The 20,442-nt window shown below is 39.0% G+C and overlaps 1 protein-coding gene across 1 annotated transcript in view; it reads left to right on the top strand.

Annotated features, from left to right (window-relative positions):
• il1rapl2 (interleukin 1 receptor accessory protein-like 2) overlaps nt 1-20,442 on the top strand; it is a 190,878-nt gene that overhangs the window by 34,077 nt on the left and 136,359 nt on the right. The window contains exons 4-5 of the mRNA XM_042493850.1: nt 1,961-2,147; nt 2,232-2,385. Of these exons, the coding sequence (XP_042349784.1) occupies nt 1,961-2,147; nt 2,232-2,385 (341 nt within the window). The remainder of the gene's footprint in view (nt 1-1,960; nt 2,148-2,231; nt 2,386-20,442) is intronic.

Raw genomic sequence — 20,442 nt, 5'->3', positions numbered from 1 at the left:
CTGATGAATGTAAGTCAAATATTCAGTCTTCTGTTAGCCAGGAATGTATCTGACTCTGTAGCAGCTAAATGCTCTGCTGTTTTCACCTGCTAGTTGCTAACTTCCATCTGCTGGTTGGTCCTGAGCAGCTTGCGGGGTTTTGTTATTATCATTATTATTATTATTATTATTATTGGTAAAGCTTGTTTTAAAAAATGACAAAAAATAGCTGCTTCCTATGAGACAAAAAAGAAGGGGGGAAGAGTCCACCAAAGTTGTGCTGTGTAAACCCAAATGCTAGAATAGTGTTAGCTAAGAAATTCATTGCCAACAAAAGCAAAGATAAGTGTAGCTTTAAATTTATTCATCAAAGACCATATGCCATAAATAATTTGCCCAATTCTCAAAAAAAAAATTGCAACTAGCTATGCTCTTTTTTAAAACCATATTTAGCTAATGCTACTACTCCTCTTTTTGTACCAAATTTAGCTACTAGCTACTCCCTGTTAGCTTATAGCCACTGTCTGTTTTTTTATTGTTTTATACAAAATTTAGTTGCAAGTTAACATTACTTTTTGTTTGGTATTAAATCAAGGTACTAGCTACTCTCTGTTTGGTACTAAGCTAGTCTCTAGCTACAAATGAGCTATTATTACTAGCTCCTCTCTGTTTTGTAGCAATTTAGCTTTTGGATACTCTCTGTTTTGTAAACATTTGAGTTAGCCTACTAGCCAGGCCTACTCTCTGTTTGTTTTCAAATAAGCTAATGTTACTAGCCTGTTTTGTAATAAAATAGCTTTAAGCTACTCACTGTTTTGTACCATATTTAGCTGTTAGCCACTCTTTTCTGAACAAAATTTAGCTAAGAGCTCCTTTCTGTTTGATATCAATTTAAGCTAACTGTGCCAAATATAGCCACAATCTGTTTTGTAGCTAGTCAACTGGCTACCAACTTTGCTGTGAAGTTTAAATTTCAAGTCAGCAGGATCACTCCAAAAATGTGACTAATAACAGTTAATTTGGTATAATCAGTTTTCAAACATTTTGTCAGCAGTGGACAGTGTATAAATGTACAATTAGCACTAGCATATAGGAAGGAATTGGTGCTGTCATGGCTTGCATGGACACTTGAATAAACCACAGCCAAAATTGAAAATGTTTTTCGTAAAACCTGTGCTTTTCCTCTGGCGTCATGTCATGGAAGGAAAAGTCAGGGGTGGAAAAAGGTCCATGGAGATTGCCAGCACAACTGTTACCTTGCTACTTCATAATGAATAGTAGTTCTTAAATGACACCCATTATTTAGGATCCAGCTCTGGCTCTGTGCTGAACTTTGATTGGCATCTGATTCACAAAAAAAAATGAGCACAGTATGTCTGCTTTGTGCTCTCAGTTGACAATGGATTTCAGTAATGATGACTAAGATTTTGGTTCTTCAAGTCAGAAATATACTGGCCATTTAATGAAACCAAACATGTACTCTTTGTCAGGATGGACAAAGCCTGAATTTATAAAACTCAACTGGGAAGAAGACTCATCCCTCAAAACAAGCCTTTGTGAACCAAATAGGTCACATAAAACAAACACACCTTTGCTGTAACATTGCCTAAAGATGTACCTTTACAGAGTTTCTTTTTTAAATTGTGTTTTGTTTGTGTGTGTTAGAGGTAGTACAAGCTGTAATTTCTTCTGGGTGCCAATTCCTTCAACGTTGTCGAATAAACACTGAGATGTCAGAGGACCTATAATTTCACCGAAATACCCACAGCAGTGCCAGACAATCCACCCAACATTTTCACCGTGAAAACAGCTCTTGTACTGTGTCACACAGAGGTCCAGTTTTGGACAAATGGAGAATGACTCATGTAACTGTTGTTAGCTCTTGAATTAAAAAAAGTAAGGTATAGAACTCTGCTAATGTGCGTGAAGAACAAGATAAAATAACCTAATTTTTTTATTGTTGTGTCTGTTATGTCTTTAGGAACTCGACATACTGCATGAAAGTGTCCATGTCGATGACCGTGGAGGAGAGTGATGAGGGTAAATGCTTTAGCAGCAAGATCCGACATCTGGAAAAAGCAGAGATAACCCATAGCAAAATGATCAACTGTCCTGATATAGAAGACTATTTGGCCCCATACAAGCAACCACAGATGACCTGGTACAAGGTACGGCACAAGCAAAAAAATTCAGAGGAAGGATTCCTAAATCTTTGGTAGACTGTTGTAACTAATCAGTGTGTCTCTTGTCAGGAGTGTGAGCGGGTTGAATGGAGAAGCTCCATCAGTGTTAACACTACAAACATCTGGATTCCTGAGGTGGAGGAGGGCGATGGGGGAAATTACACCTGTGAGTTACAGTATGGATCCAGACTGGTGCGGCGGACAACCCAACTCAAAGTAACAGGTAGGAGAAGGTGCATGGATGGATGACTGGATGGTCAGTTCACTTTTTCCAGGAGTGACTATGCTATGTTGACTGGTGAAAGAGCAGGTGCATTAAGATGGTTAGCGTTAGAAAGGAGACATGTCTGAGCCTCACTCAAACGCAGACTCAGGTGAGGGGTCTGTTGTGCAGCAATACACAGATGTATCGGAATATCAGCTGAAGTTAGCATATTTTATTATGTTGTTTGTTAGCCTGCTGGCTTGTAGGCAATGCATAATGGATTTTTTTGTTGATAGTGGATAGTTTATCCCCCAAAACTGCACAATCTAGCATGTTTGCTGTCAAAATTTTCGCCATTCTAATCTCTCTGCAATGACGTGCACTCTGGGCTGAAGGTTTCAGGTGTCTTTGCTAGTGTTGTATTGAAGTCTTTTCCCCCGTCTATATGTCTCATATTAGACAGGGACTGGCTTTGGTATTTGTGACATACTGAATCTCGCTTGCCCAGGGTGTTTGAATCTCTGATTTTAAGAAAGTGTACAGGCATTGCACAGTTTTGACAGTCCTCCAGTAGAGGACTGTGAAAACACGTCTCTAGTGGCAACATGGAAAAGGAAACAAAATGTATGAGATGTTTACATTTATGAAGTCAAAAGCATTTTGGTATATGATGGCAACATGAGAAGAATGGGTGTTCTAAATATTGTATGGTGTCTGTCTGCATGGATTTGTGGATGGATCCATGAAAATTAGGATGGCATAGGGAGAGATATGATGGGACTGGATGAGTTGGTAAAGACACTATATAATATTGTAAGAAAGCATTGGATGGGCATGAACACGACAGGGAAGGATAGGATTGGATAGAAAGGGATTGATTTAGATAAAATCATGGCAAGCCTCTAGTTACTGACCTCGACCTAATCAGTGAGGAGACTCACACCAGAGGACCTCACGGTTCAAGGGTTCAAGAGTTCACTGATCTATTTTGGGGCTAAAATGATCCTTAAAAGTCATTATTACAATTTTAGAATAGATTCTAAAAGCCAGTGACGGGAGGCTAAAACAGAGGTCCTGTGGTCATGCTCGCTTGCTGGTGCTTTGTGGAGTAACTGCAATTGAGAGACAGAACTCTGACATAAACATGAATAAATGAAGTTTGAACTGTGTAAAATAAAAGCATGATAGAAAAGTTAAAGTTTTTTTCATGTTCTTTTTAAGTGGAGAAAGCAGGACTATAGAAACTTGTTGTTGCTTTGAGCACCATAAACTGAGGTCAGACTCCAGGGTAACATTTATTGACAACTGCTAAGGTTACTATGGTTGCCCTGAATGGAACTGCATGGACTAAATAATATGATTATGGATTTATTGTCATTTAGCCATTGTCATATAATCTGGACAAGACTGTTAATTACAGTGACAGGATTGTGAATTTTACCGATTGGTATTGGTACATACAACTGGGTTTCTGTGGTGTTACACTGAAAATTAATTTTGTTGCCCCAAAGAGGAACAGAAACATATATAGTGGGCTTAAAAATGAGCCCTGTGGCACACCATGAGTGAGAAAGGCAGAAGAGGAAAGGGCATTAGAAGTAGTAATAGCGAACGATCTATATTTTTCTTTGTTCTTTGATAAAATGGAATGGAATTGGGTTGCAATAATACAGATAAGATGGGGTCTGCCAACACCTGAACACCAGACAGTATATACCAACAGTACTTGGGCATGACTTCAATTGTTCATGTTTTACAGAATTGATACATGCATTACACCACTCATAGTAATTTCAGGTAAACTGACTACCATCAGAAAGAAAGGGTGGACTAAAACCATGGCGAGAATATGTACTCTGCCTGCTTTGAATATACAGTGGATGTCTCAGTGACTCCAGCGCATCCATTATTTTGACAGATGCCTAGACTCAGCAATACATCATTCATCATTACTACAGCACTTTTAAGCTTTCCTTTTTGCACAATAGAACTCTATCCCAAATAAACTGGGTGCATTTACATTCATGGCACAATTTTGTATATTTGTATTTGGTCTATTTGCTTTATAATCCCAGATTAAACACAAATTGTTTCAAGCTTCAGTGGCTCTTGACTTGACTTTGACTCGGCAGTAACATCTGCACTTTGCTGTTAGGAGTTTAGGCTGACTTCCATCTGCACTTTTGTACTGTGTGTGTGTTTGTGATTGTGAGTGGGGGAAGGCTGCAGTCTCTTTGGTTGCATGCACATGCCTGCTTGTGTTTTGTTGTGCTATGTGCAATATCCGTGTTGGTGTCTGTGAGGAATGACAAGATAGTGTGCTTATTTTCTACGACACACGTGCACACATTGTAACATGCACCGCACCTTTGCTTAATACATTCAGACACGGTTTGGCAGTGCTTGGCTGCACATATACACGCATGAAAACACACAAACTGAGTGATTTTGTTGTATGACATAATGTGATTTGCCATAATAAGCAACACTGAGTGGAAATGGTTAAGCCTTGAACAATATCCTTTTAGAGTATGCTGTCTTGCATTATTTCTCCCTATCTCTTACATTTTGAGTCCCAGAACCAAAGTCAGGGTCTTTTCATCCTAGACTTTGTGCTGTAGTTTAGTCGATATGAGCAGCCATTTCTTCATTTGTCAAGGAATTATTCAGAACCACTTTTTCTCATCTACTCTCCTGTGGAGGAAGATAACATGGGAAATCACATTTTCTCACCGTGACTTTATTGTGTCGTTACTGTTAAGGAAATAGTTCTTCTTGGCTCCCATGTTGAGTTTCCACATTGGGACATCACTTAGATTGTACTTAAAGCAGTGCTGAACACTGTGATCAGATATGATTCTTTTTTTCCTGCATGCTGAGCTCGACTGTGTTTCATTAAAGAGAGCAAGAACTTCAAGGATGGGATGAGTATGAGAACATCTAAGGTTGAAGTGAGTGCTATAGAGAGGTTTATGGTACTATAGTGCTGAGTTTTGAGAAGGTAAATACTGAAATACCCTGTGTGAATGCAGGTTTTTCAGTCATGGGTAAAACTGCTAAAAATAGGCTGTAGACTGCTTACTCATTGACAGTAGAGCAGAGCTGCCTACACAGCTCAGCAACCAGCATTGCCAGGCTGGCAAACAGGTAAACAATAGAAAGCAGCATGGATGGAGGCTTGTGAAAACTTAAAGTTCGTAACTTTTCTTTATAAATCTCTTAATTATTTAATTTCTCTTTCAAACTCAGTGTAGACTCATTGGATTGATGTTTGAGTGCTGCCTTGACAGAGCTGAAATGAACATATTCACCCGGGTGTTGTTTCCATCAATGTGAATCGGAGCCAGAGGTGATAAATAATGACTACTGCAAAGTCATTTGACCCATGTTTGAAAGACAGTTGTACACTTTCTGATTGTATTAAAAGCCAGATGTTCGCAGATGTTAGCATGTTTTTTTTTTTTTTTTGCATGGTTCATGAGGCTAAAGATGAATTTTTACCTTTGAGAAAATGTATCTTTCTGTTATTCACACTTACTGTTGCTGACACATTGCTGTTAAAATAATGTTTATGAACAATTATAATTGTCCAAAAGCAATTATAACACAGTCAAACACAGTCCTCTTTTTTCAGAGGATTTGAATTTCATCAGCAGAATTAGCCAAATTAACCAAAATGTATGTTAACCATCAGAACAAAATATAATATAATGTGTAACACTTTTTGGGCATTAAGCAATCATTTAATTAATACAAATTAAGCATTACATATAAAATCAACCTGACTTGACTTCCAACACGTATCTAATAATAATAATTTAATAATAATCGTATTCCTAAATAAATCGACCTCTGCACAGCACAACATATATGCTACTAACCTTCAATGATTGAATAAGAAAAATATGATTTGCCCAAAAATCGGTCTTAAAATGTAGAGGATAAAAATAGACATGAAAAGAAATATTTTTAAAGACAGGATGTGTTCTCATGCTCCAAGGGAAAACAAACAATGCTGATATGTTCAAAGAGATGTATTACATCATAAGTCTGAATTTACATAGTGCGGTTTATTATCAGGTTTACTAATTTTGACTCTGGATTGTTTTATTATCACAAGGCAAACAATGACAATAATAAAGACACTTGAAATAACCCACAACAGTTTGATTGTTACTAATCACTTTTACTTTTTATGTCTGCTCTCCATAATATCCGCTTGATTTTTAGCTTCATTATCAGATAAGTTACAGAAATGAGCAGGGAATCAAACTAGCATATGGAGACAGACAGACTCAGTGATGCAACATCAGCATGAATGAAGCAAGATGTGTGTGTGTGCGCGCGCGCGTGCGTGCGTGCGCACGCGTGTCGGCCTGATGTTGCCCATGCTAACTGCTTTGAGGCCAATTTCTCTTGTCCTGTTTATGAAGCCAGAATATCTCTCTGACTCGTATTACTTTCTTTCCTCCTCAACCTCTGTCTCTCTCTCCTCGTTTCTCTGTATTTGTCCACATTTAGATCTTTGACTCTTCCTGTCTGCCTCCTTTCTCTCCATTTCCACAAACATACACACAGAGCTTAGGGCCAATTCTCCGGCCATTCCAGGCCAATGCCCATGACCCACGACAAGATTTGTGTGTGTGTGTGTGTGTGTGTGTGCGTGCATATGTGCATGTGCGTGTGTCCGTGCATGAGTGTATAAATGTGTGTGAAACTATGTGTATGTGCATCTTTGACATCTGACTAGCTGTAAAAGAAAACAGAGAGATTTGTGTAAGATTTACTCCGTCATGGCACTTCAGCATTTTCGCAGCAGCAATTGCTGTTGTGAAGGATCCATCCATCTCACATGGTGGAAACAAGGATTTCTTCAACTTCAGCTCAGTATTTCTGACAGCACGCTTCCACTATAAATGATTTTTAGCGAAACCAGCCCTTAAGACATCTGTCAGTGTGTGCTAGGCCTTGGCTAAACATCTCTGTCCTTGATCCCGTAGTTAGGTCTGTGTCTCTTGGCAGCAGGTTTTATCGCCATGCTTTCAACATTAAATGGAGATTAAAGTAAAGACACAGGCAGAGCCTGCAGATCAGCTGCCGGCTATGATGTTGATTCCAGAAAAATACACTTAGCTGAAAAGAAGTGCTGGAAATAGACCCAAAGTTGGCTGTGAGATTGAGGAAAAACCTGCAACGGGGAGGATCTGTTCTAAATGTCACACTCTGTGTGCTTCATTCAAAGCTTCTTACTGTTACTTTTTAAACATTTACAGCTTTTAATTAACCGCTGCACCCGAGGGAGGTGTACACTTTGTAAAGCTGGGGTAATCACTTGTGTTTACAATCTTGTTCATACTGTCAATTCTTAGCCTTGGGATTTTCCTGGGTCTAGACTAACTGAGCAGCACCATTAAGGCTCACTGGAGGCAATTTTGGTACTTTAAAGTGGAAACAGACAACATTTCAACTTCTCCCCCTGAGCATTTCCAAGTGGTATTATTGTTGGCAGTGCTGTCACAAAGACAACCTGGTTGCTCTGTTTCCCTCAGAGCCTAGAAACTACCAGCAACACAGGACACACTGCATTGTGTTTTTCACAGGTCCAGCATTCCAATACTGGGGATAATAACTGCAATGTATAGTAATATTCTCTGCTAACTGCAGATGCCTTTGGCTACCAGGTAAAACAAAAAGCAAAACAGTCTTCCTGTTTTGGTTTTGCAATGGTTAATGCACTTCCTGTGTGCCTTAAATCAAGCCTTCATTTTCCTGGGAGATTGTACTCCTTTACAGACAGTCATACTGACACTTAAAGTGAACCAGTCTAGATGCAGATGGTGTCATTATTCTAGTAGCCATTATTCTGAGCAATCAATATTTACTTCATTATAAATTAAAGCAAAAAACAACAGTGTATTTCCACCTACAGTAGCAAAGTAAAGTGACTTTCAATACCAGAGCAGGAGCCTGAGACTACAGGAATGAACATAAAACACTGGAAATATGATGCGCAGTACCCGAAGCTGAGTTTACTGGACTGGCCCAAGTGACTGACCATAGAGACAGAGCGCATTGAAGTCCTGCCCCCTCCTGGGAGAAAACAGTCCATCGCTCTTCAGTGACTTTGTATTTCATGACATTAACTCCTTGTCATTTACATCAGCTAGCAAACAACAACAAAAAAAATACCTAGAAGCTTCTGTGTGATGGGATGCCCCACCAACAGTGTGAAGAACCCAGAACTGAGTTTTTATGAGTTGCTGGACCCAAAAAACTTAGCTTTAAAGAGGACAAAGGTGGATACAGAAGTTAGGGATCAGCAGAGACTGGGGGAATGCTGTGGGATCCTGACACTTACTGTGCAGCAATTATTTTGCTAGTTTGAGCAGACAAACTGTAGAGATTGAAGCTACCTATTATTTTTCATCTTTTGGACATATGAGGTGCTCAAATAATCCTTTGACTTGCTGATATCTGATGTTTTTAGCTTGCTATTTGAATTTGTGTTTCACCCCTTGTTTGCACATGATGCGTTGCACTCTGTGTCCATAGAAGGCATCAGTTTTTGAGTACTACCAACTGATAGCATGAGACCTGCACAACTTTTGAAAAGCCCTGGCTCGAGGCTAAGTGTGCACTCTGCAGATATACTGTATGTGCCTTCACTGTAAAATCTAGGAAACCGGTTGCTTTGAAAAATGTAAGTAAATATAACTATTAATCTGATATTGTTCAGTTTCCTTACAATTTAGCTATATTGATTCTGTGAAGTTTTGAGACTTAAAAATGACAAGTTTATTTAAATAAGTATTTCTAAGTTTTAGCAGTTTACTGTGCCACATATCTTTATTCTGCTGGTTGCAAACTAGTCTGTCATATTTTTATTTTCTTAAACATGTTGAGAAAACAAAACTCGCAGATCTCCTAATTTTATCTTTGGTAAAATCTTCTTCGTCATGATCAAGCTCAGTCAGACTAATTCGGTTTACTTAAGGTGCTAACGCATAGAAGAAACACAAGGTAATTTCACTTGCACTATTTAAATTGCTACAACTTCACAAAATTAAGTAAATACAGCTAACTTTTAGGTAAACTTAACACTTATGAATAAAGTTAATTTAAACTAAATTTTTTAGATATATTTACATTTTCAAAGTATTCAGTTTCCAAGATTTTTTTAAGTAAGATCAACTTGTCAGATTTTACAGTGTTAGTATAAGATGATGGAAGATGAGCCAATCCCAATCTTTCTTTCTTTTTTTTCCTAATCTGTTTTATTTCATGAAAATTAAACATAAAATATCTCTATCACTGCAGAAAGTATATCCAACATTTGTGCAGCCTGTCTTGTCTGTCAGTCATTTTTTCACACTTTCTCCTGTCAGCCTCTTGGAAGCATTCTAAATTATTTCTTCTGCCTCTTATCATTTTTCTGACTGTCTTTTTGAGCTCTGCATCGTGACATTCGGTGACACCGGTGATTCCTGGACGCTTGACAGATGATTCAGTCTCAGTCTGTTCCTGTAACAAAGATGGCGGGAAGCGCTTTCGACTCATTTCAAGTAGTCGGGAATTCATTTCCTCTGTGGCAGCAAAACACATCACAGCAGCTGTCAGAAACTCCTGTAGGTTAAACTTGGCTGACAAAACACTTTTAAAAATCACACTTTAAACGTGCTTGCCCAGAAACATTAAAGGTACTTATAATACGTGATGCAACATTGATGTGGAGCTCCCTCCATTTAAAAATATATATATATGTTGTTGTCAATATTTAATAGGTATTTACTGTCAAAGCCCTGATGTGATTATAGCATGTTTCAAATAATTGTACAACATATTTTTTCTTTTTTTAATCACATGAAACAATCCTGGCAAAACTGGTCTTTCTGTTGCTTTTTGAGCCTATTCATGTCAATTATATATTGTTGGGTATGTGGGAGAGAGAGGGCATAATCAACAGGCACAGACCAAAATGCTTTGAGGCGCAGCTGAATAGATTTACAACCAGTCACAGCAACAAAATGTGCGTTTCAGTGCTGAGCAACACATGTAAGTTGGTCTGTTCTCAAGCAATAAAAATTTGCTGCCTGTTGGCAAACTTTCTCAAATTACAGCTGACATTACACTAAAATGTGTCTCTGAAAACATTTGAGGTGAGAAATAGACAATACAGGAGGAGAAATTTGATTCATATTTGATCAGCGCTGCCTATTTTGGCAGTCTGGTTTGAATTTTGTGAGTCTGCTGCGTTTAGCTTCAGACTGGATGCAATTACAACCAATCGCAGCAGTCAAATGTGTGAGGTGTGACTTTTCAAATCTGAACTGATGGCGCTCCTTTGTCAATACGCCCCATATTAGATAAACAGTTGATACTGGCCCGGCCCGGGCCAGGCTGGCTGGAAATCTGTCTAAACAGGAGAGGGACTGGACCCAGAAATGGAAATATGAGCTCACAGAGTAGTTTGTGTAGTGTTCTTTTTAACTTAAGATAAAACTTCAAGGAGGCGTACTCATAAGAAAAATAAAGATCTTTAATCAAAGACCTGGGTTGGTTTGCAAAGTCAGCTGAAGCATGCCACATATGACAGATACTTATTTTGACATATCAATTAAAACAGACATTGGATTCACTCGTCCTTATTTTTGGCCATTCCCTAAAATCATGTGATCGTGGTACTATAAAAACATGTCTGTTCAATAAATAGAACTTTAGAAGTCCTTGCTCCACAACCTGTTATACCGACCTAAAATGTGTCTTAACTTAGTTGAGTCATACACAAGTTAATGACATTACTATAAACTTCCACCACATTTGGTTTCCAGGCTATAGAGGACGGATATATGACGCATGTTCCTTTGATAGTTTTGATACTACTTTTAGATGTAGCCATAGTCAGAATGGTTAACGTCATTTGCATAAGGCCTTTAAAATATACAGACCTGTCTCATTGGTGGAAGAGAACTTAATTAGACTACGTTAAAAAACAATTACAGTGCACTGAAATGTTTAGAAATCAAGTTTAAAAGAGGTTTCAGGATCCCAATGGACTACTGCTATCCTTATACTACATCAGGAGTGTAGTGCTGCTGCCATCACATCAGTGATTATATAGATTCTAAATTATTACTGATGTAATGGTGTCATTATAAATGTTAGAATAATGCTAATCTTTGAAGAGTCAAAATCTGATCAAGGCCTACTGTCTAATGTCTGCCACTTCAAAATGTATCACTGAAGAATATCACATGAGGAAAGGCTCGCATTGTTGGCTTCATGAAAGTCTAAAGTCTTCTAACTACTCTTACTATAATGATTTATTGTTGTATGGAAGTGTGTTTCTGTCTGCTGCTGTTTGGTCATGGTATGGCTCTCACTCTCTCTATCTGTGTGTGTGTGTGTGTGTGTGTGTGTGTCTGTGCATTAACATGCAGTTGTTAGTAATGCTCTGTGATCTCTCTGGTGATCACAGAGCACAGAGTCATATAGTATTACCGCTGTAGCCTGGGGGGGAAATGGCCCCAGAATAGAGCACACAGTGAGATACACACTGCATACACACACATAAACAAATGAAGCATATGCACGGTCCGCTGGGTAGAACATTTCTGATCAGGTCAGCGTAGGGATAAGTCAGGGTCAGTGGAGGAGCAGGAGAGACAGAAAAAACACAAACGGAAAGAGAAATAGGATTCATAAAACTGAACAATGAGAAAGAAAGAAGAACAACAGAGTGAAATAAACGCAGTGAATTAATAAGGGATCTGGCTCTTGTCGTTTGCGAGTGTGTTTGCACTCTGATGTTGGCATTTAGCTCAAAGCTGTGCTTAAGTACAGCCTCACAGATCCGCTAGCATGGCTGTAGACTTCTCTGGTCTTGTTTGATCTCAAGTTTCAAAGTTAGGCTTTAGGGAGAGATAAACTACAAAATTTAGATAAAATGGATAGAAGATGTAAATGAAAACTAAACTAAAAGATAAATAGGCTGATAAAGCAAAGGGTCAGAAAGATGTAAAGCTTTTAATCAATCTATCAAGTACTTACTGGATTCAAGCTTGAAATGCAGTTCAGTAATCATTAATGTTGAAATCAAAGACACATGATTCACCCTGCTTATAATTAAGACATAATTAATTTTAATTGATAGATAAATGTCATACAGAAAACATGAATAGCATAATACTCTTAGGAAAAAAGTCACGGAAAAGATACAGTGGAAATACAAAAACAAGTCAGACTGAAAACTGTGTCAATTTAATCTGAAAAATGGAAATAGATGAAATAAAACAAATGAGAGAAAAGGTTAAGAAGACTAAAGAACATGAAAAATCTTCCTTAGAGTCAGGTGTCTCTGCACTTCAACCCTGATTTCCATCTTTATCTGAGGAATTAAATCTGCTCCCTGAAATGATCAAAAGACAGATTCTTAGAGAATTTTTTTTTTTTTTTTTTATTAAAGGAAGTTTCTTGCAGACAGACAGAAGGAGAGCGAGAAACAGACGGACTGAACTCTCTAATCTTGTTTTTATATCCGTCATGTCCCACAGTGAAGAGCTCCATCAGCCCTGAGCTGCCTTCAGGAGTTATCTCCTACCTACCGCACTGCAGCTCTGTGTGTGTGAGAGGGTTTTTGTGTGTGTTTGCCCGCAAGCCTGCACGTACAAACAAGAGAAGGAGTATTATGATGTCTCTGACGCTCTGTGTGTGTGCTCTTGTCTTTGAGTGTGTGTAGTGAGGAGATCAGAGTGTGTAGACAGGTGGTTGTATATGTTAGAAAATGGATAATAAAAGCAAATCTAGGATAACACTGAAGGTATGTCGTATGTATTGATTTAATCTGCCCGCTATGTGTCTTCTTAAGTCATCTTATCACTGACATTTAAATGTAATGACAAATTTAACCCACAAATTGCCAATGGATCTACTGGTCTCAGTTTAGACCAGGGGTGTCAAACTTCCGCCAGCCAAAGGGTCCAATCCGACACTCTGGTGTGATTTAGTGGGTTGATCACGATTAGTTGCAAACTAGTAAAATGCATTAGGGAAAAGTTAATACTCTGACCCCTTCTTTTTAACTTCTCATGAAAACACTACTGTAGGCTAATTCTGTCTCTGGCAGCCGTCATGGCATTCATACTTATTATATCTGTTTGTGCTAGGGCAGGGAAATATGGGAAGAAGTCTTATCATGATCATTTTTTTCATATCAGTCAATATCGATATATATCACAGTATACATCAAATCACTATTTCTGTCAAGCTTAAAGGTGCGTCCTGGTGTTTCTAAATAATTGATCCACAGTCTGATTAAAGCTGAAACTAACACAGAGTGGTCTGTAGAAGTCTAAAGAAGTCACTTTCCACTGCTTCAAATTTGGCTGTTTACGACACTTTGGTGCTGTGAAGCTCTGCTCTGTTTGTCTGTCTCACGGAGCTGCTGTCGGACCATCAGCTGTTGGTTTCACGATGATGAAACACTGTGGAAGCTCATACAGCTCGGTTATCAAATACTCAGCTTTTTAGAGTCAAGAACTTTTGTGTATTCAGACATTGGCATTAATATGTGTTGCATTGAATAAAGGGGTGTAATGATCTATTGATCTAGATGGATATATTGATTCAACAGTCACTTATCCATTAATGCAAAGTGTAACATCTGTCTATATCATTCTCTTTCTGATGTGCCTTTATTGTGAAATTCTGTGTCACCGTCAGACAGTGTGAAGCAGAGTCAGGCAGATGATGACAAGCAGACAAGAGAAAGACAGTGATAAGAACGTTATTTACTCGGGAATAAATCATGAGCGTGGAAATATTTTGTTTTGTGACAGAGCATGTCATATGCAAACAAAAGCCATACTTAGGAAACGCCCAAGGTCTCAAGCAAGTCCCAAGTACCTGTAGTGATTATCAAGCAATTCAAGCCAAGTCCCTGCAGGAAATCACTGAAGACAAGTCGAGTGATGAAACTGTGATGATCTGGTCATTCTGACCAGCCAATGAGCTATAAGTTTGTTATGTAGTATTTTATTAAGTTGGATGTTTTTGTCACAACGATGAACGTAGGAGCTGCAGATCTTGCATACTGGTGTTCTCCTCTTACTACCTCATTGACAACATAATCCCCGCAATCCAGATTTTACTACTTTTGTGCAAGCCCCCTCCATGAAACCCGCACTGTGTGTTGGCCTCTGCTGCTCTGCCGTAGTGCTGCCGGGTATACAAGCATTGCCCTACTTAATTAAAGAAATTGAAAAAGTCCTTTCCAGTCATTTGTCTAAAGTCTAAGTCAAGTCTTAAGTCACAATGGTCTAAAGGCAAGTCGAGTCTTTTATGAGTTACAGTCAGGCAAGTTTTGAGTCCAAATTATTGCCAAGTGACTAGTGTCCCTCACCTCTGTCACACTGTTACTCTCTCTTTCTCTTTCTCTGTTAGGTCCTCATCCTTTATTTCCCCCCTCATCACCATCAGCCACCTGAGTTTAACTATTTGACCTGTTGACAGTCTGTATTACAAAGTGATACTGTGCTTCCTGTTCCTCTTGTTGCATATATATCTATCCTGCACATTTTAACCACTGCCTCTTGGTCAAACAACTCTCTAAAAACTTTTGACGAATGCAAAAAAAACCCCACAGAATCATGTGGAATCATTCTGTGACATGATTGACAAAATGCAAGGTCATATACATATATATTTAAATATGTGACAATTTTGAACAAAAAATATGGGCTTAATGTACAGATGCCTTAAATGTCAAGTCAAAATGTAGAGAAAAACATTCACATATCCATGTCATGCAAAAAATGTTTTATATATAATTTAATAATCAAAAAGTTATGAGGATAGAAACGTGGCTCCTGCATATTGTTTTTCTAGAAACACTTATTTACAGAATTCATCATGATCACTGTCAAGTTTGAAGGTTTCAATTTCTACAATAGGGGACATGACATGGCTGTGTTTTGTTTGCAAGCACAAAGACGTTAAAAGTAAAAAAATCAAGTAGAGTGGTGCAAAATTGATATCAAGGATTTGTGTTTGCTTTGAGTCAAAAGCACATGATGAATTGGTAGTTTGTACTTCTGTCAGAGCTTTGCTGAGTCATGGACAGATGAAAGAGATCCACTTCAAAACATCAACATTCATTAAACCACATTTTTTTTAATTTACACTACAGTTCTAAGGTTTGGGATCCCCTGCCAATGCTCTTAAATGCTTTCAGGGTGTAGACAGTCCTCTTTACAGATTGATTTTATTTTGTATGAAGCATTTGTTTAGTGCATGGACAACAAAAAGCCATTCAGTGATTAAACCAGACTGATACTAAAAGGGCAGAAAGAGACAAAAAAATCCTCTGAGCAACAGTTCAATAAGAATTTAAGAAATTAACTGTCATTGGTAAAAGAAACTGGAGGCTTAGCATCAAAACATTCCCAGATTTAAACAGGAACAGGCTCCTGCCAAATGTACAATAATGTCTACGACAAGTTCGAATCTGCAGGCTGTGTGTTGCTTCATTCAAACGTCACAATACAAATGGAGTTAGCCAAGGGTTAGCACTGTTGGAATATCAGCTGAACACACAATGGATTGACAACCCTAGTAATTCTAATCACTGAGTGGACTCCATAGGGCCCAAAGAAAATGGTTGCCAAAAAAGCCCAATTGACCGTCCACTAAGCCCTGCCCCTTTGTGATGGTCCGCCAAGCTGTTAGAGTTAGCATGGAGCTCACACTGTGACTAACTGCACTCCCTGAGGAAATATAAGCAATTTCTTTGAAAAAAAAAAAAGCCTTTTCAAGGTGAGGCAGGCAGAAGGTTCTACAGTATGTGTTTCAAGGATATTTCCAAGATGTCAAACTGACTTTGCAGTAAAAACAGGCTAAAACAATAAAAATAGAAGCTAAAGCATAACTATAGGCTACAAATCACAGTGTAAAAGTGAACCACTAGTACTTGAGACAAAAGACTGTGAAAATAAAGGGAAACTTCGCAGAAATTCATGCAGCTGTGTGTCATTGCAAAAGTAGCATGTGTCCTTATTCAGTAGGTAGCTAGCTAGCAAGCTACCTAATTCTACCATTTTCAGGGTTTGATTTTAGTTTTGGAATGGGTAAGACACAAAAATCTCCTTCCAACCTGTCCGGGTAATAGTTATCACTATAACATGATGCGCTTCAAACATTTGACCATGCCCGGAGCATAGCCATGTAGTTGTCAGCCTTGTGTGGGAGATTGCCGATGTTACATTATGTTCGGCCAGTGTGTGTTGAGGGGAAGGACTTAGCAAAGGGTCAATTGCACTGTTGTGTTTCAATAATGATCAAAGGTCACTGATGAAGAATTCAAATTTGGTGGAAAAAGTGCTTCCAACAGTATTTTCTCATCATGCAACACTGCGCGGACCTTGACTAATTCTGAATCATTTAATTCTTCCTCTTTGGGGGCCAAAACTATTTCAAATGTAGATAATACATTCGGTGTCTAAATTGCTCCGTTTTTTGTCTCTTTTGAAAAAGCTTTTATTGAATGACTTAAGAAAAACATCAAAAAACATGATTCCAAACTTTTGAACATTTTTGTATATGCTGCTTTTAGATTTGACTTTGATACCCTTTTAACATTTCTATCTATTACTCATGACTGTGAAGTGGATGATGGACATCCGTCATAGAGTTGTCAGTATGTGTCACATGGTGGTGGCGTAATCCTGTAAAGCTGTCACAGACTGGCTGGTGGATGACTAAGTCGTTGCTCTCCCTGCTGTATGCCAGGAGCTCTCAGCCTAATTACAATGTACCCGTTTGCAAAGTATGTTTGGATATGCAGCTTCAAAGTGCAGAAATAACATGACAATAATTAGTTTGGCTCATATTGTATGTTTCCACTGTGTTTCCAGTTACACCATGTACCTTGGGCTGTGAAATCACAAACAGTACAGCATTCAGCTGCTACATCATGTGCTGCTATTGGTCTTAGAGAGACTATGTTTTCATTGATAGCACCACAAATGAGAGACAGGAACAACACTCCAGAGCAGACAAGAACTCAGTAACCTGTATTGGTAATAAGTTAAACTCTCTACACACCCAAAGTCCACCTCTGTCACATTCTGCTGTTAATTTTGTTGAGTTGTTCCCAGTACAGCTCTATCCAACTGTCACCTAAGTAGCAGCATGGTCACAAGCACCTGTGCAAGGCCTTTAAATTTGATAAAGTTTCACTGTTAACGCATTGTGCCTGCACTTGGTATTAACATGCATCTTGGGTGATCTGAACATTGGTCAACACTAAATACAAATGTAAAGCTCCATCAGTAAACAGTGCAATCAGATTACTCGATCCACTTGCCGAGGTGGTCTGGGATGCATTTGACCACATATCTTTTGTAGTTTTATATTCTAATACATACTGATGAGTCCCCAGCAAGGATTATGTCATCAGTGCAGGGCGGGGTGGCTATAACTTGCCCATTTTACACGTGGGGCGGAGTGTTACTTAACTGTCCATCATTTTGCCCTTTGGCAGGAGAATTCTGCTTACAGTGATATCTCCAGCTGGACCGACACAACAGCTATGTGACTTGCGGGCATGCTAGCAAGCATGTTGATGAAATAACTGTGTGCAAGGGGCCCTTAATCCTTCTTGTGCGAGTGATGTAGACACTACCTGACATTTCTGTCTCTACCCCTACTAAGATGACGATAGTATATAGTATATACCTTTGCAATATGTTCAAAGTGAGGCCTGAATGGCCATGAAATGACATTCACATCCATGGCACTGGGTTGGAGGCAGTAATCTCAGACTGATATCTCAAAACCTTGACAGGTACAAACAACTGACATAACAGATATTCCTTTCTTTCTTTCACACAGGATGTCCTCTGTCTGATATATTTTACATGTGTTAGCTTTATCTACTAGCTACATACTAACTTCTTTTTTTATTCAGCACAAATCAAAACACTTGCAATTCACTCTGAGTTGTCTTTAGTGCTGTTCACACCAACTACAGCGGATGTGTATCTGTTCAACTCCACATTGTCTGTGTTTCCACTGACTTTGTATGCACTTTTGGCGTGGCACCATCACGTCAGCATCATTCTGAGCACACCTTTACAACATGCTCAGTAACTTACCTGACAGTTTTTTCTGGTTTATGCTAAACCTCTGAGCTAATCCAGTTAGCAGCCATTTTCCAGATTTTATGGAGGTGACATCATTGTCTAATCTTGTTTCTCTGCATACTTTGTCTCAACCAATTCTTCATTATAACCCCACCCTCCCTCCCTTCCTCCCTCCCTCTCTCTCTCTGTCTCTCTCTGTCTCTCTGTCTCCCTGTTTCCCTCTCTTTTCCTCAGTCTCTTTCCACCCGTAGCCATTTTTCAAAAAAGTCTCATTCATATTTCAGAGGCATTTCAAAGTAAAATGTGTGTTAGCAAAGTACACAGCATTCAGGCTAAATTTAACACTGCTGAGGATTTCTGTGTTAAGACGTGTATCTGTGTGCGTTAGTGTCTGTGTGAGAGAGAGAGACAGAAAGAGAGACAGACAGAGAGAACAGAATAGAGAGAGAGAGTCAAAGAAAGAGAGGGGATTTGCTGTGGTGCAAAATATTTGTAACCTCATTGGAATAATGTTAAGCCTAATGCAACATTACTTTCCCTGCATGACAGTTTTACACATGCACACACACACACACACACACACACACACACACACACACACACTCTCTCTCTCTAGGACAAAGGACATATTAAAAGATTCTTTGTCTTTCTCTTGTAACCCACTGTTGTCTACATCTTTTACAGCCTTTCTCTCCACCTCTCTTTCTCTCCATCCCTTTCTGTTCTTTCACTGTTACTTTGTTCTTGTCTCTTATGTTTTTACTCTCCTCCTCCTCGTGTTCCATCTATCTCTCACCGTACGTGTGTGTGTGTGTGTGTGTGTGTGTGTGTGTGTGTGTGTGTGCGCGCGTGCGTGCGTGCGTGCATGCATGTGTTAAGGGCCCATGACCTAGTTAGAGACTCACCTCCTAATTCATTGTGAAATTGGCTCTGTTCTCCAAAGACAGATGGGCTCGATGAGGTTACTACACACACGCAGGCACACACACATACACGCGATCACAAGCGTGTGCGCACTCACACACACCCTTCCCATTAACATGACTTTGCAACTTAAATAGGAGGCGAGACGGAGATGGCGGGAGACAGAGAGGGACAAACAACACTAAGAACAGAGAATCCCAGTGTTGTTTTGGGGTGTTTGTGAGGGAGAATTCATTTATTTAAAAGTAAGTGCCCAGGCGTCATTCACTGTAACATTTAAAAGATGCATGATGCCAATTTTAGCGTTCATCTTGATTTGCAGCCCCAAACAATCATGGTACTTAGGCTCAGGGCATAGTAGTATTTCTAAAAAGCTGATTGTATCGAGGATTTGGAAGCTTTCCTCACCCGACAGTCATGCAGATAACCAAATGTCGGTGCCAAACATTTTCTCTCAACTCAAAATATCTTTATTCCAGCTGAAATATGATGCTTTTAATTGGTTTCCTTTTGCAAAATGAAAAAGCCTAGACACCAAACTGACATCAAAACACTAGTGGCACTGAAAGCAGACTGTTGCATCACCTCACGTCGCCTGTGTCTAGGTCAAAAAGTTGCACTTGAACGCACCACAAAGACTACAAGCGATGGCCAAGCAGCACGTATGTTCTGCCCCTGCATGAGAGGAAATACCCGTCCATATCAGCAGACATCAGCTGTCTGTATAAGTCATTCATAAAGGTAAACCGCATGACCTTCTTGACACTAGTTACCCAGTTATCACTTTAACAACACAATCGAATGTTGAAAGAACAAAGCATATTAATAGTTCACCGGTGAACAATAACACAAACCATTAGGAAACGTTTCTGCTAAAGAGCCCAATGGTTAAAGAAAAACAGTCTTACCATGCAGGACAGGTCTGTTTTGATCTCATTCCCGCTTGACTTTAGCTCTTTGTTTACTTTCCTCACTTCCATTTCTCTTTTCGTGTACTGAGCGGAACTACTAATCA

This window comes from Plectropomus leopardus, chromosome 9, assembly GCF_008729295.1.
Source record: "Plectropomus leopardus isolate mb chromosome 9, YSFRI_Pleo_2.0, whole genome shotgun sequence".
In the NCBI taxonomy this organism is placed as follows: domain Eukaryota; kingdom Metazoa; phylum Chordata; class Actinopteri; order Perciformes; family Serranidae; genus Plectropomus; species Plectropomus leopardus.
This window is presented reverse-complemented; position numbering and strand designations above follow the sequence as displayed.